Consider the following 17,500-nt stretch of genomic DNA (forward strand, 5'->3'; position numbering starts at 1 on the left):
TCTTCTGTTTTAATAAAGGAAGGGAAAAAAATTCATCAGTGTTCCTCTCTTTTCTTCTTTCTTGCTTTTTATAAATGTTCTTCAAGTTGCCAAGATGTGCTTATCTTCTTCTCTTGCAATGCTAGATAACTTCCGAAGTTCAGTGGGATTCACGTGTAGGTTTCGTCCGCCGCAACTTAGTCATTCAGGATTCTGGCCCCTACCGTTGCCGTTCAGAATTTGGTGATGTGATGGATTACCTTGTTGATATTATTCGTAAGTTGGCCTTTGTGATAAAGTTGATTTTGTATTAGTAGAGAAATAAATTCCAGTATGGAAGATCATTACTCTAATGTTTAAACTAGATGCCCATTTAAGTACCTTACTATAACTGAGTATTTTTGTAGCAATGTTTTCTAGTTTGACCAAGACTGATTTTCTTAAAAGTTCATGCATAGTTAAGTGTTACTACAATAAGCCCCAGAACAAGACTTATCTTAGGGATATCATTCATATATTGTATTTGGGCATATAGATTCAAACATACAAGCTGTTTACTTGTGTGCTTGCATCATTAGCGCATTCATTTCCCCAAATATAAGGACATATTTAGACCTCTCAGTATTTAATATTTTAACCTTTGGACTGGACTGTCAGTATTGTATGTGTCACCACCACACAAATGAAATCTTAAAATGTAGTACAAGTTCCTTTTAGAGTTCAGAACCTACAATCTAATGCCTGGAATAAAGTTTTATTGCTATCTGTGAGATATTCAGATGGTTTTAGATAAATTAAGCAAAAAAGAAAGAAAGGAAAAACAAAAATTAGATGGCAGTAATTGGTCAAGAGCTCATTTTAGGTGGCACATAAAGGACTAAATGGAGATGTATGTTTTTTTTTTTCTTTTTAATTGAAATTTGTGAAATAGATTGTCCTTATTCAAAAGTAACCATCAGTAGATACATGAAAAATTTTTTGGGACTATTATGCATGTGATATTACGCTGGATCTGACACTGTTCCCAAGCCTGCCATTGAGTGGGCTGCGAATCAACATTTTGTCGTTGGGTATGACATTATTCTAAACTGTTCCCCCATATGGAAAGATAAGTGGTGTTTAGATGGGAACTTCCAAAAACCATATGCAGTGAGTACTTGTTGACAAAGCAATATATATGTAAAATATGAGCTTATGGTTATCATTGCACATTTAGCTTTTTTTTCTTTTTTTTTTTTTACATAGATTCATCCATTAGCACAGATATGGTCCTCAAAGGAAGGATGTCAGCTAGTATTTAGTGAAGGGTTGACATCCTGTTTCAATTTTAGCTTTTTAGTATGAAGAGAAAAAAGGATCTTAAAAGAGTAGCAGAGAATAATTGAAAATTCAGCACAGGTGCAAGAAAACGGATCACCAAATATGTTACCCTGATTTATTTCAAATCTCTTCCCACTTTAGAACTTCAACCAACGACGATCTACCCAAAATCGCTCAAACAGCACTTATGAAGTCAGTACCCTGCACATAAAGAATGTGACTATAAAGGATAGTGGAGAATACAAGTGCAAAGTGACAGCAAAAGGTTCAAATCCCAAAAGAAGAAAAGAAGATGATAATCATTAAAGGTAAATTTTTCTTCAATGTAGTAAAAGATATATGATGAAATGATGTTTGTTAAAATGATGAACTATGCATAGATTAATGGAATAGCCCAGTAAAAGTAACATTTAAAATTATTATTATTATAATTTTTTTTTTATTAGTTGTTTATTTGCTGTCTTTGTTAAAAGATAGATTATGAATATTTCTTGTCTTCATCAACAAACTATAAATCTGTATGTTTTGTATATCTGAATCAGTATGATATATTTCAGAGACCCAGAATCCATACATCAATCTCTCAAGTGTGCCTGAAGTCAAGCTGGATGAGGGTGATACACTGAGGTGGAAAACTGAGGTTTATGCATTTCCCTCAAATCCACAGATAATATACCGTAACTGGAGAGGGGAAGGAAGTCGTCGAAACAGACAGGGTTAGCCTTCTATCTCTCTGTGACTGTGTGCATTCTACAAGGATGGGGACATGCATATGCTTGTATGCATTCATAGTCATTGACAAGTACACAAATACACATATTCTTATGCATAAGTGTGTAAGAAAACACACACACACACACACACACACACACACACACACACACACCACACAACACACAAAACACACAATCAAACAAACAATCAAACACACACACACACATACACACACACACAGGCACACACACACACACACACACACACACACACACACACACACTGAAAAAAGACACACACACACTGAAAAACAACACACACACACACACCCAAACACACACAAACACAAACACAAAACAAACACAAACACACACACACAAACACAAACACAAAACACAAACACAAACACACACACACAAACACAAACACAAACACACACACACACACACACACACACACACAAACACAAACACAAACACACACACACACACACGCAAACACATGCATGCACACACACATGCACATGCACGCAAGAACACATGCATGCACCAAAACACACACACACGCACACACCCACACACCCCACACACACACACACTACACACACACACACCCCACACCACACACACACACCACACCACCAAAAATACACTTACACATACCCACCCCAAACGTGTCAAACACAAATCTCAACCACACACAAAACACACTTTCACACACCACAAAAAAACAGACAAACAAACAAAAAACAAACTCAACAAAAAACCACACAAAACACACCCCCAAAACACCACACAAACACACCACACATGCACACACATGCACCACACACTCAACACCACACACACACACCACACACACACACCCCACACACACCACACACACACACACACACAATGCACACGCACAGCCCCTCACAGCACGCAACAACACAACCACACACCCACACACACACACACACACCACACACCACACACACACACACACACCACACCACCTGAAACACACGAACACACCTCACAAAAAAAATTTTTAGGGAATGTAAGAAAAAATTGAAAGTTATTTTTCAAAGGACAGGGGGATTATGAAATGCATTGCAGTAAAGCCCCCCATTCTTTTCCCCAAAAAAAAAAAAAATACCTATTTTAACTTTGTAAATCAATTCACAAATATGCTCACAACTTCTTACATCTACAGGTAACTCTGGCTAGCATGAATGATGGAATCATGGCTGAGGAAAAAAAAGCTTCGTAATAGCTTCGAGTATACTATAGAGGTTTCATCAATGATAAAAACTTAAAAAAAAAGCATGTCCTTTTTTTTGTCTATTTGGGAGAAAGTATTATATTAACTTGTTTTGCAAATTTGTTCTTCGTTTCTTTTCCGTAAGAAAAAAAATGAAAAAAATAGTAAGGATGATGCAGCTTGTCAGTGAATGCACGCACATGAGAAAAGGGGAGATACTTTTTCATTTGGCGGGATCACCAAACTGCAATAAAAGTATATTTTTTTGGAACAAAGATGCTTTTTTTAAAATGTCAGGAAAAAAATTTATATTTTATACATGAACATTTTTGGAATTGCAAAGTGACCCCTCTTCTTATACTTTATTTTTTATTTTTATTTTCTCTCTCTCTTTTCTCTCTTCTCTCTTCTCTCTCTCTTTTCTCCCCTCCTTCCCCCTCTCTCTCTCTCTCTCTTCTTTCCTCTTCTCTCTCCTCTCCTTTCTCTCCTTCTCTTTTCTCCTACTCTCCCCTCTTTCCCCTCTCCCTCCTCTTTTTCCTCTCCTCTCCTCTCCACTTGAAGCACCTTTTTAGTGTTAATCTTGTTTCTGGGGTTTTAAGCCTTTTTTTTTTTTTTTTTTAAAACTATTGGTAATTCTATAAAAAAAAATATAATCCTCTCACAATTCAAAATTTTAAAAACACTTTTTTGATGCCCTTCATTTTTTGCTTCATGATGATCGTATTGCTTTGACAATTTGATATCACTACTATCATGTGCACACACACAACACCCACAAACCCCACAACACACACACACACACACACACCACCACACACACAACAAAAACACACAAAACAAAAACACACACAACCCACACACACACACACACACACACACACACAACCACACACACCACTCACACTCACACCCCATCCACACTCACCTCATATTCACACTCAAACTCACATCTATTCACACCACTTCAACTCACTCACCCACTCTCACAATCACTCCACTGACACCACTTCCCCCTAACACTGCACTCACTCAACCCACCTCACAGTATACCGCTTAAACACACATCTTTTTAAATATGTTGAACTGTTTGTTCACTTTAAATGTTTCTACCTTAAGTCTGTTTTTCCTTTTCAAACAATAGTTTTGAAATTTTTTAAAACTCTCAGGCAAACCACATGTACACTCTATCGCATACCAGCAAGATAGATTTTGGGTGGATCAAAAATGCGTCATGCATCTCGAGAGGCACCCGTTACCTAAAGTAGTTTGGAGTTCCCCGGGCGTGTCCCAAGGCCCCCAAGACGAAGCTTCATTAAAAAGAATGGAGGTAAGGCGATATCAGTAAGGTGGATTGAATGGGGAAAGATTATACGAAATAAAAACCAAATGGAAATGGTTTTTGTTTTTATTAAGTTTGGAAAGGATGTTGTTACATCATAGAAAAAAACATCACTCTCGGGATGAATGTATGTTCCATGTTTCAATTTATTTTAGTGGTGACTGGCTGCAGGGTTCAGGTGAGGTTTCCACCCCCGAGTTGGGCGGTTGCCGACGGGGTTTTTCTTCCTGGGTTGGATATAGATGTGTCTATTTGTCTTGATTTTACCTTCCCTTCCAGTTGATGTACTGCCCAGCTTGGGGTTTTAAATTACTCTATCCCACCGGCTGTCTCCTGGTTCGGGATTGCAATTGCGCACCAAAAACAGGTTGCTGTGTGCAGACCGTTTTGTCGCTGTGCCATGCTCCTATTGGCACCCCATGTTATTTGGGGGATCCTCCCCATCCCACTGCTGATTATAGTTTTCTGTACTGCAGGGGTAGTCTCGCATACCAGCCACATCTGGGCTGGTGAAGCATTTTTTTCCTGAAGAGCGTATTGCAGGGGGGCCTTGCTCCTTGTCAGTGTCTAATGATTGCCGGGGTGAGTGTTGTGCAATGAAGAACTGGGGATTTTCTACAGCTTTTGCTTGTCCATTGGATGTGGTATGTTGAGGGAGGCACCTCTGCCCTTCACTTTTTTTAAAATGCTTTTTGTCTGTGTCTTAATTGGGCCCCCCCACACTACAATTTCAGGACACCAACTTGGGGGAAGCACCTCCCAAATTGTAATGAGGAGACTGTTTTCCGTGGGCAAGTGTTTAATCTTTTCCAACCTTTCAACCCGTCTACATAAGCTTTATTACGAGCTGGAAAAAATCTCCTACCTGCTGAAAAAGGGATTCTGGGGAAGGGGTTTAGGTACAGGCCCATGACGCTCTATTTTGGGCACATTTGCATTTTTGGGCCGTAAACTTTTTGCGTGGCTTTTCTCCTCATTTACTCAGTCCTTGGGTTCCCTTTCCCTGAGGTTATCCAGTCTTGTTTTCCCCAGGGGTAATGAGGCACAGTTCACCTTTATTTGTATCTTTCTACTGTTATTGTTTAACCCTTTTTTTATTTTTTCTTTATATTAATCCAAATGACTGTTTTCAGAATCATTTAAGATTTGATATCCTTTTTTTTTTTACAATAGCAAAAATCTATCTTTAAAGGGACGTGATCCGGGAGTTTCAGAGCCTGATCCTGGAAATGTCAAGATTGTAACTGCCCTTTTTCTCTTAAATCATCTGGATATCTCAAATGCAGTGCCACTAATGAAAATGGAATTGGGACTGCAATCTATGCAATTAGCATTAGTGGTATGTATTATGTCTATGTATTTTTAATTGATGGTATGATGATAATGATAATGATGGTAATGACGTTATAATGATGATGAGATTGATAATAAAAATGATGGTGATGACAATGTACAGTGAGTGATTTACAAAATAATTTAATGACTTCGTCCTACCTCCATCATTTCAGATATTGATGGAAATTTTGTCTTCAGAATATTGGCCAAAAAAAAACCACAGAAATTTCTAGACGTTTGTCAACAGTTAGAGATCATTGAAAATGATGATTTTTACCTAGAGTGTGGAGCGTTAGGTTTAGCTATAAGAGAGTCAGCCTTGAAAGTCCAGGTATGGTATATATTTCTAAAAAACCCACACACACACGCACACAACACACAACACACACACACACACACACACACACCAACACACACAAAACACACACCCACCACACCCACAACACACATAACACACACACCCACCACACACAACACAACACACACACACACATAACACATACACATCAATACAAATCAAAAATAACAGTCAGGGGCCCCTTTAAGGGGGGGGGTAGGGGGGGTGGTTTACCCACCAAGGTTTTAAAAAAGCCTCTTTTTGCGGGGAAAATCAGTTTGCGGGCAAATTTTCGGGTATTAAATTTATAATTTTCTACCAGTAATACTATATAATACTGGTTGATGGTCCATCCGGGTTTTATAAAAGCTATGATCATTTTCTTTTTGTGTTTTCAGGGGGAAAAAATTTTTTTTCAGGGCAAATTTACCCCCCACCCCCCCAAAACAAACATAAGTGAGCCCCCGATAAAGTAGTCATGTTGAGCAGCCGGGACCTCTCCACCATCCTTCGCCACTCAACTCGACTTGCGCTTTTTTTCCCCTTGACCCCGTAGCCCCCAATATCTTTGATGTTGTCGCTCAAATTTTTATTTATATATAATATATAATATATATTATAATATATATTTAAAATATACAATAATTATATATTATATATATATATAAATAGCTATATTTAAAATATATATATATATAAAAAATATAAAATATATTTATATATTATTTATATATTTTAAAATTATTATTTTCCCTTATATATTAATATTTTCTATATATATTAAATTTTTTAAAAATATTATTTTTAATTATATTATATATATTTTTTATATTATATATATATATATATATATATATATATATATCTTATGCATATATTAATATATATATATTGCATATATATATATAAAATTTTAATTATATAATATATATATAATATATATATATATAATATATATTATATGTATTATATATAATATATGTTATATTTTTCCTATTATTATATATATATATATTTATATATTATTATATATATATATTGTTAGCTGGCTGCCTGTCTCTTCTGCCACCTATCAAAGGAGGTAGGCAGAGCACCCGCGTCCAGAAAACCCACGGGGGGAAAACGCCAAGGGGCGAGGCGGGGGCACGAAATAAACACAAATGCGTTTTTTCCTTTTTTTACAGCTTATACAGGGCAACAAAATTTTTTCAGGTCAAAAGGGGCCCAACACCGGGTCTTCACAGGGCAGCACCCAACCCTCTCCTTGGCTGTTCCTCTGCCCCTCGCCCCACCAGCTGCGTCATTTTTGCCCAGGTCCCTTCTGTTAACACATGCCCGGTATCTTTTCATGTTAACACATGTTTCGCACAGAGACAAAGACCACGGCGTAGCACTATCCCCCCCTATCAAGCAGATACCCCTGCTCTGACATACTAAACCTAAAAACAAATACAGAAATTTAAAAAAATTTCGTTCTAAAAAACACAAAAATCTTTCATCCAGCAGGCTTCTTCGCTCCGCGGGGTCGCTCGGAGGTGTGGGCGCGGAGATTGGCAGTGGCACCCAAGGGGTATCCCGCCCCCAAGACCTGGCTCATGTCCCTTTGATTTTTCCGCATCGCCCTCCCTCCAAAGCTCGTCCCACTCGGTCGGTCTGCCACCCCTCATCGCCGCTACTGGGGCTAACGTCAACTTTTTTTTCACCATGGCCCCAGGAGAGCTTCGGGGCCCTGGAACGCCACACCGGGGCGCCAAGTCTCGAGGACGTCAGGAAACAGCCCCACCCCAAACCAAAATCCTCGCTCCCCCGCCCTCTTTGGATGCTCCATTTTCTACAAGTGCCAGCTTTGCACCAGCTGGCCCTTCGGGCCTTTTTGGAGAAGTTACTACCAACACTGTAATAACCCCCCCCTGGCCCAAAAGGCCCCCCCAACCGCTATCATCACCCAGCTACAGGTTTTAAAGGGGGCTCCACGGGCCCCCTCACTCCACGTACCCTTTGACAGTCGACACCGGTTTAACTCTGCCCCTGGGGAAGGTCGCGTTCAGCCATAACACCTTGCAACCCAAAACCCCGGGAAGAAAGGCACATCTTCACCGTGCCCCTCCCACTTCCGTCCAAGGTGACACACCGCTTACTCTGCGTCAGGACAACCAGAAAACATGCTCGTCCAGATCGGCCACATACCCCGGCAGCCGCTGCACCGTGCTGCCCCCCCCCCAATACGAGCCTCCACGGGGCCCCTTGAGCTGCAAAATCCCTGGAAAACCAACAGTCTCTGTGGTGCATCTGAAAGTCGCATAGTGGCCAACATATCAGGCCGCACTAGGGTTTTCTCAGCCCAGGTCCCGGCAGGCGGCAGGTTCCCATCTATTGAGCCCTCCCCTGCATGTGGTGGGTTTGACGGGAGCTTTCCCAAGTCGGGGCCCGGGAAAAACCCAGGACGGGTGGGTTTTGACCCCCCTTTCCCGAGTTTTCCCCCCGTACCACTTCCTTAGCCTTAGGACAAGCACTCGGATGGTGACCCAAACCAAAAACACCTTGCAGCACATGGAAGGGATCAGAATCTGTCCCTTGAAGGGGCGGTTTCCTCCCTCTGAATGACTAGTCTGGCCCTTCCTTACCGCAGCCCCCAAAACAAGCCTTAAAAAGGGTTGGCTCACCTTCCCAATGCTATCTTTTCCCCTTTAGCCTTTTCCCGGCCCGGGGATCACACGGGGTTGAGCAGCTGGCCCTAGGGCCCCCGTGCCTTTAGGAAGGCCGAACTCCAAGGCCTCGCCAGCGCCACCTGAGGCCCGGGGGTTTTCTTGCTTGCGTAGATTGCAGTGCTGGTCCGCAAAACGTCAACAAAAAAAATCGCGGGCCAGGACCACGTCATCTCTACTGCAGCCGCAGGGTAGACCTCCTTACCAGCCCTCCACATCCTGCGCCAGTGGGGGCGTGTCTCGCCACGCTTACGAGTCTGCTTTTTTCAAGGGGCCCGATTTCCCGGTTGGTGGTGGGCCCGAAACGGCATTTCAAAGCCCCCGCCACCCGGTGTAAGAGGGATGTTGGGGGTGCCCGGGAGATGCCCAACACTTCCCCCGTGGGGCCCCTTAGCGCTGTTACCAGCGCAGGGCCTTCTTTCCCGGCTTAGCCCCGGGCAGAGCCCATTTTTAAATTGGCACATATGCCCCCCAGGCCCCCTTCCCCTCAACTAGTTGCTTACGCCTCACAGAAGTCTGGGGGCCCAGGGGCTGCGGGGGGGAGAACGCTGCCGGAATAAAACCCCCCGGGGGGGAGGAAGGGGGGGAGGGAGGAACGAGGCGGGGGGGGCCGGGGGCCGAGTTTGCCGCCACCTTTCCCAAAGGGAGCGGTTCCGATGGGGCCCCAGAGACCACTGGCTGCAGCGACCACTGGGTCGACACGACGCTGCGAGGCCCGGGGTTTCTCCACAGACCCCCGGGGAGACCTCAGAAAAGCACCTGGCATCGTTGCCCGAACTTTGTCTGCCCCCTGTTTCAAGTTACTACCCCGTACGCCGCCCTTTTCCCCCCTCAGGCCTGAACCTCGCCCCTTTAGAGTCGCACCTCCTCCTCAGTTCACTCTTAGCTGTGCAGGGCCTTGTCGGGTACTGCTGAGTTTCCTCTTCACAGATGCAAGATTCTTGAGCACTCCCAAAAATCGGCCCGAAAAAGTTCCCTGCCTTCCTTTCCTGCATCTCGAGAGATGGGTGCCTGCTCGCGTGCCCTCTGTGCCTGTCTTTGCCTTTTTGCCTTTTTCCCCCCTCATCCCCGAGGCAGTGATCAGGGTCCATCTGGCCGGTTTACCTCATCGTGCCCGCCTCACAAGCCCCTCCCCCCCCCCCCCCCAAAAAACCCCCCCGCCCCCCCCACCCCCCCATTTTAGCCAGGCCTCTTTTCGACATAAACGGCGGGCCCCTGCAAAAACACATCAACACTCGCCCAGAGGCCAGCCCCGTCCGCACCACAGGGGGCGCCCAAGGCGGGGCAGGGCCCGAAAAAAAAAATGACACTTTTCCAACACCGAACCAAAACTTTTTTTTGGAAAACAGGGGGGGAAACGCATGCACAGCACGAAATTTAAAAAAAAAACAAATTTTCCAAACACAAGGTTTTTCCAACCCCCTTTTCTTTTGTTTCCCTCCCGAAACCCGCCGGGCATTTTCCCCGGTCCCTTATTTTAAAAGCCACAATTTTTCAGTTAAACAAAGTTTCCCCAGAGCAAAAACCCCCTCCCTTTTTTTTTTTGTTTTAATAATTTATTTATATTAAATCTGTCACCAACACCCCAAACAAACCCCACCCTAAATATAATATATTAATATATATAATAAAATATATATATATTAATATATATTTTTTTTTTTTTTTTTTTTTTTTTTTATGGTGGTTCGTTTGAGCCCCCGGGTCACAGCATTATTTAATTGTAGTTTTCATTTTTGAGATAGGAGTGAGTACGGGGTAGAGCCCCCATTTCCTTTTCCCAGGGAAAAGTCCCGGGGGTTACCTTTTTTAGGTAATCATTTCTCATTTATCCGGGTTGGGCCCAGCACTCCCTTGGGCTGGTTCCCCCATTTTCTAGGGGGAATGGGGTAAATTTCCTTCCCCCCCAAAGGGGAACAACGCGCCGGCCGGTGACCAAACCCCTTTTAAACTCAGATTCCGTCGTGAAAATAATATATATATATTATATTTATTATATATAAATATATATAATATTTTAATGTATATTTGTATAAATGTACATATACACACACACACACACATATATTCTATATAATGTGTTGTGGGTGATGTGTTGGCTTTATTATATTATATATATATAAAAATATATATAAAATTATATATATATATATATTATTGTAATACCCTATGTATATATATAAGTATGATTACACACACACACACACACCCCAAACACACCACACACACACAACCACACAAAAACACACACCAAACACCACACAATCACAACACAATCACCAACACACAAAACCCCAACACACACACCACACAACACACCCCACACACACACACACACACACACACACACACCCACACACACCACAATATATTATAATATATATAATATTATATATAATATATAATATATAAAATATAAAATATAAAATAAAAATATATATATATAATTTTTAATTATTTTAATATATATATAAAAATAATGTTATTAATTTTGATACCCCCCCACACACACACAAACCCCCAACACACACAAAACACACACCACCACAACAACACAACAAAATAATAAAATATTATATATATAAAATTTTATAAATATTATATATATTTATATATATTTATTTATATATATATATATAATTTTATTATTTATATATAATATATATTAAATAATATCTAATAATATAATTATAATATATATATTATTATATTTAAAATTTTTTAAAATTAATATTAATATATAATATTATTTTATTTATATTATGTTTATATATTATTTATATATATTTTATATATATATATTTATATTTTATATTTTATTATTATATGTATATATATTATATATATATTTATTATATTTAATATTATATTATATTTTTAATATTATATTAATATATTATTTTTTTATATATATATAATTAAAATTTTAATTATATATATTTTTTATTTTTTAATTTTATATAAATAATTTAAAAATATGTACATATGCAATCTGTAATGTTTATTGTTTTAGTATGTAATTGTGGGGTAATTTTGGGTTGTGTATAAAATAAAGGATATTTTTTACCTTTCTTTATCATATTATGTGGTTTTGTTTCAGAGTTGCCAGTAAAGGAGAAAGTTTCAAATTACACCCTGGCCAAATATGTAGAGGCAAACAAAGTAGCTATGAATTTTAAAAGCCTTCGATGCACACTGAACGCATGAAAAAATTTGATCGGAAGTTGAGAAGTTTTAAAGTTTTACAGTAAGTTTTAAGTTTGATGTACTTGATTTTACAGAAATATAAGGTGTCTTTCTTGGGTGTGTTGAATCACTTACTCAGTTTTCATATCTTGAATCTGTATTTTCATCTCAACAGAAGAGCAGATGGTAACCTTTACAGAGGATGCCAATTTGAGGCCCGAAGGTGTCGAATTGGAAATCCAGGAAAACAAACCTTTCACACTAAACTGTACCGTGACTGGAATGCCGAGACCTGTTGTGAAATGGTACAAGGTAATGAATCCTTGAGTTACTAATCTGAAGGGTGAATAGCAAAAATCTTTGCTTATAAAACTATCTTTTTATCTTGAAAATAAAGCTGGAAATAAAATTCCAAATCAAAATATTGCAGTTTCATATAGTTACAAATTCTATGTTCCAAATAAATTTGTCTAAAAGTATGATTTTGCCGGCAGGGCTGTAATTATGGTATCTGGTGTGCATTATGGAGATTATATTACTCACTTGGGTTTCAGAAAATGTATCTGCAATAGGAATAAAAACCTTTTTTTGCATTAATTATAACGACCATTCCCTTCCAATGCTGCCATCAGAATTTAGGGTTTACAGAAATGATATGTTAGAAATAACATTTATTCTTTTATATGCTACATATTTAAGCTTCCTATACTCTGTATGGGACCCTCCCTTTACATTCGGAAGTAAGTTTGTGTATTTTAGAAACTTATGACCTATGATGAGTAGACAGTTTATTCAGAAAATATATTGATGTTAATATGTAAAAATCAAGCAGTCTAATATCTCTGTGATTAAATATTTAAATTCTATTTTCATATTTCAATACTCTACATCTCCACCTTTAGTTCCAGGCTCTCCGTAACTATATCACTAACTGAGATTTTTTATTTATTTTCTTTTTTAATACCATTCTTTTTATCAAAGGAAATTTTGCTATACTTCGAGCTTTTGACGAGGAGAGAGGCCAGCAGAAGATAAGCTTAGTGTAGATATATCATGTTTCTAAAGGAGTGCATTTTAACATCATTTTCACAAATCAGTGAATGTGTTGTATTCATGGTGTCTCTAAACTTCTATGTATTAACTAACCATAGGATGGCGAACTTCTGACGCAATACAGCGAATTCTTTGATGGGACAACCTTTTTCAACAATAATGAGCAGAGCATTGAATTTACCTACATCTTTGAGCAGAAGCATGTAGGCACCTATTCCTGTCATGCAAAAAACAGGCTTGGTGTTCTGGAGGGGAGTTTAACAATCACCGTCCCAGGTGAGGTTTTAATCTTTATTTCTTCATTTGCAAAAAAAAAAAAAAGAAAGAAAAAAAAACGAGGGAGGTGATATCTCTTTATTAACTTATCTATCTGTTTATCTGCCTATCTCTGTCTATCCATCTTAATAGCTAGCTTTCTATCTGTTCTGTTATTCTGTCTCTCTCTCTCTTTATTTATCTGTTTATCTGTTTACCACTCCATCTGTCTGTCCCCTTCTCCTTCTCTCTCTCCTCCTTCTCTCTCCCTCCCTCCCTCCCTCCCTCCCTCTTTCCCTCTCTTCCTCTCTTCCTCTCTCCCTCCCTCCCTCCCTCTTTCCCTCCCTCCCTCTTTCCCTCTCTTCCTCTCTTTCTCTCTCCCTCTCTCCCTCTCTCCTCTCCCTCTCTCTCTTGATTGCTCTATATTTAGATAAAAATATTTATATAGATAAATATATACTTTCTACATTAAATGCATATTAAATAAATATATACATATATTTTGAGTTCAGACTTTCTTTGTTTTTTATGTTTTTTTTTCACTATCATTTTGTACAGACAAATTGCAGGTAGTTTACAGTTTTGTTTTAAACAATTTCTACTTTTATGCAATTCATGTTCAACTCTGTTATTTTCCTTTTTATCAAAACAGCTCCAGGACTTAGTACTGCAACAAAAATTGGCCTGGCATTTGCCTTCATTGGAATATTGATCCTGATAGTCGTTGTATTTGTGCTCGTGAGAAGGGTCAAGGAAGAGAGAAAGTTCCGAAAATCCTTCAGAAAGAACGAGTTGTACCTCTTTGAGAAAGGCAACATTGGCCAGTTGAATCCTGATTGCACGGCAGATGAGCAAGCTGAGTTATTGCCTTATAGCCCAGAGTGGGAGATCCAACGAGATGACATAACTTTAGGTAAATTCTTTTTCATATGGAAACTGGGTTTTTGCTCGCATAATTGTAAGTGTGTGTGTGTGTGTGTGTGTGTTGTGTGTGTGTGTGTGTGTGTGTGTGTGTGTGTGTGTATGTATGTGTGTGTATATGTATGTATGTATGTGTGTGTGTGTGTGTGTGTGTCTGTGTGTGTGCATGTATGTGTGTGAGTGTGTATGTGTGTATGTGCGTGTGCGTGTGCGTGTGCATCTGTGTGTGTGTGTGTATTTGCAGGCATTTTTGCCTATGCTTATGATTATTTTTATGTGTACATTTTTGTGTTATACCACAGGGAAGGAAGTTCTTGCACTTCATTATACACTTCACGAACACTGAAACTCTATTGTTTACCCACAGGAAGGCAGCTGGGTGCGGGAGCCTTCGGCAGAGTAATCAAAGCCACCGTCACAGGCCTCTTTGATGATGAACCAAAGACTACAGTCGCTCTAAAGATGTGCAAGAGTCAGTCGGATCAGTCACATGTCCAAGCGCTTACAAGGGAACTGAAAGTCATGATACACTTAGGCAAACATTTGAATATCGTCAATCTTATGGGAGCCAATACTGTCAATGTTGGCAAGGGTAATAGTATATATGCAAATGTTGATAGATATTAAGATTTTATGCATATTATCAATTTCATAGTTATCATTGATATTGAAATTTTACATGTTTGACAGTTTCATTATCATTATTGTTATTACTATCATCATTGTTAAAATTTTACTCAATTTGTAAAATTTTATTATCATTATTTTTATTATTATCCCTATTGTTATTGTTGCTGTTGACATTGTTATTACAGTTGCAATTATTATCATCATTATTTTGTTTGAAGTAATATCTCCAATCACAACCAGGTGAGCTGTGGATCCTGGTGGAATACTGTCGCTATGGCAACCTCCTATCATTCATGCATCGTCATCGGAAGAACTTTGTCAACCAGATAAACCCAGCGACTGGAAAGATTGATTCAATGAAGATTGTGCAAGAAGCATCCACACCTCTCTCACCTGTGTCACAAGGGACAAGGTGAAGTTTCTGCTGTTCATAGTTCATCACACATGGATGGACATGTACACATGCATAGACTCTCACTCATTCATTCATTCATTCTCTCACTCACTCACTCAGTCACTCAATCACTAAGGAAATCAGTAAAATGCAGTATCAATAATGGTTTCTATTCGCAAATTTTCTTGACTAATATTCATCACATTTTTATTTATAGTAAAGATTTAAAGAGTTTCTCTCACATAGATTTTCAGCGGAATTATCCCATAACATTTTAAAATACTTTTCCTCATTTTCAGAGCCTAATTGTATTGTTTTCCTTTCTGTTGTAGGATTGGCTACCAACCAACTCCAATCACAGACATGGACGGTTACTTAGCACCAACGCCAACAAAATTCAACTTAGCATCTGTTCCTCGAGGGCACCACAACCCATCCTCCCCCCCACAGTCTCCAACCTCAGTCACGGGCTCTTCAAATGGGAGTTCAAGGCCTGAAGGACTACCTCAACATTATGTGGATAACCCAGGATATAATAAAGGCTTCATTCGTTCAGTAAGTGAGTCTCAACCTGGGGAAATGCATCCGGCTTTTGGCGTCACATCAAGCAGTACCTCTGGAGGATCTCGTATATCAGACGCCAGGAATTCCAAAGGCTCACACACGCCCTCTGACCAAAGATCGGTTGGATACTACCGAGAAAACCAACAAATTGTCAATACAGATATGACGTTGCTGCACTCATCAGCCTCCCCTATGTCTCCTATGTCTAACTTCCCTCTCTCTCCAACCGGTGAGCTGCATTTACTATTCTAGTTTCATGCCCGTTATACTATGATTGTTTGATTATATGTATAAAACTTGGGTTGTATTTGCTTAATATCCTATGTAATATTGCTTTTAATCAATATGTTTTATTATTATTTTATTGAAAAATGTCTCTTTCCATCTGTCTCTGTCTCTCTCTCTCTATCTTTATCTCTATCTTAGCAACTTAAAAACTCAGATAGGCTAGGAAGAGGTCGAAATGGATCAGCAAAATCTAATCTAATCTTGTCAACTGTGTTTTTTTTTTTTTTTTTTTTTTTTCTAAGAAATGTAGTCCCTTGCTTGAAGTATATCTTTTATATTCTTCTGTTCACAGATTCTAACCATGTAAGTGATCTTGGAGTTGATTCACAAGGGAACCCATTCACCTTCGACACTGGCCTCATTCCTGGGATAACAGCACCATTTACCACAAGTGATCTGGTGTCTTGGGGCTGGCAGGTTGCGCAAGGCATGGAATACCTCTCACGTAGAAAGGTGAGCTTTTCAGTGCTCCTCGCAGTAACAGAATTTAATTTATGCTTTCTTATATTTGCATTTATTTCTGTTTTATATAAATATAAAAATTCTTTAAAAAGGAAGAAGATTTTATCAGTTTATTGGATTTTTTTTTTTTTAGGTTTTACATGGAGATCTTGCAGCACGTAACCTCCTGTTAGCAGATAATAATGTGGTCAAGATCAGTGACTTTGGGTTATCACGAGATATGTACAAAAAAGATATCTACATGAAGAAGGGAGATGTAAGTACCTTTTAGTGTTTAAATCAAGATCACCCATCATATTTCTGGCTGTGTAAGGTTCTCTAAAGAGAGAACCAAGTGTGTGTGTGTGGCTGTTTGTGTCTCATGTCAGAAATGATCCTGAAAATCAGACTGGTGATTTGAAAATGTATAAAACAAATCATATTAGGGAGAAGGTTGGGATGTCTGATTTCATTACAGTTTGCCTCAAAGTACATGATCTCATTGCAAAAGATTTTTGTTGGATGCTGCATCAGATCAGGCCAACAAGCACTCCATCAAATCTTTTACTTTTTTCTAATCAGGGCGTGATGTCATGTTTTTTTCTATTATGTCGACTGGATATTATTAGACTAAAATATGAATATCCTTGTTCTTCATGTATTTCACAATTTCCATCTCTTATGAACAGGATTTGATGCCTATCAAATGGATGTCAATAGAAGCCATTCGCGACCGCATCTTCAGTGTGCAGAGTGACGTGTGGGCATATGGAGTCACACTGTGGGAACTGTTC

General features: G+C 39.2%; 2 protein-coding genes and 1 long non-coding RNA gene across 3 annotated transcripts in view; all 3 read left to right on the forward strand.

Moving 5' to 3' along the window:
* Positions 1 to 985: 985 nt before the first annotated feature.
* LOC119579970 (platelet-derived growth factor receptor alpha-like) lies at positions 986 to 3,267 on the forward strand (the record flags this gene model as incomplete). The annotated part of the gene is given in 6 exon segments (XM_037927814.1): positions 986 to 1,087; positions 1,090 to 1,128; positions 1,225 to 1,247; positions 1,441 to 1,564; positions 1,857 to 1,939; positions 3,211 to 3,267. Coding segments are annotated over 6 exon segments (428 nt in total), but the record flags the coding sequence as incomplete, so codon positions are not given.
* A 2,578-nt stretch (positions 3,268 to 5,845) lies between these two features.
* On the forward strand, positions 5,846 to 12,167 carry LOC119580404. Its single transcript, XR_005229376.1, has 3 exons — positions 5,846 to 5,936; positions 6,106 to 6,263; positions 12,075 to 12,167. It is a non-coding gene; the product is annotated as an uncharacterized LOC119580404 (long non-coding RNA).
* A 145-nt stretch (positions 12,168 to 12,312) lies between these two features.
* LOC119580403 (vascular endothelial growth factor receptor 2-like) overlaps positions 12,313 to 17,500 on the forward strand; it is an 8,346-nt gene continuing 3,158 nt past the window's right edge. Inside the window, exons 1-9 of the mRNA XM_037928536.1 lie at positions 12,313 to 12,472; positions 13,312 to 13,489; positions 14,121 to 14,381; positions 14,757 to 14,981; positions 15,260 to 15,431; positions 15,746 to 16,206; positions 16,558 to 16,718; positions 16,861 to 16,983; positions 17,396 to 17,500. The exon at positions 17,396 to 17,500 is cut by the window's right edge and continues 107 nt beyond it. Of these exons, the coding sequence (XP_037784464.1) occupies positions 12,344 to 12,472; positions 13,312 to 13,489; positions 14,121 to 14,381; positions 14,757 to 14,981; positions 15,260 to 15,431; positions 15,746 to 16,206; positions 16,558 to 16,718; positions 16,861 to 16,983; positions 17,396 to 17,500 (1,815 nt within the window). The 5' untranslated portion in view covers positions 12,313 to 12,343. The remainder of the gene's footprint in view (positions 12,473 to 13,311; positions 13,490 to 14,120; positions 14,382 to 14,756; positions 14,982 to 15,259; positions 15,432 to 15,745; positions 16,207 to 16,557; positions 16,719 to 16,860; positions 16,984 to 17,395) is intronic.

The sequence above is a fragment of the Penaeus monodon genome, chromosome 13 (assembly GCF_015228065.2).
Source record: "Penaeus monodon isolate SGIC_2016 chromosome 13, NSTDA_Pmon_1, whole genome shotgun sequence".
Classification (NCBI taxonomy): domain Eukaryota; kingdom Metazoa; phylum Arthropoda; class Malacostraca; order Decapoda; family Penaeidae; genus Penaeus; species Penaeus monodon.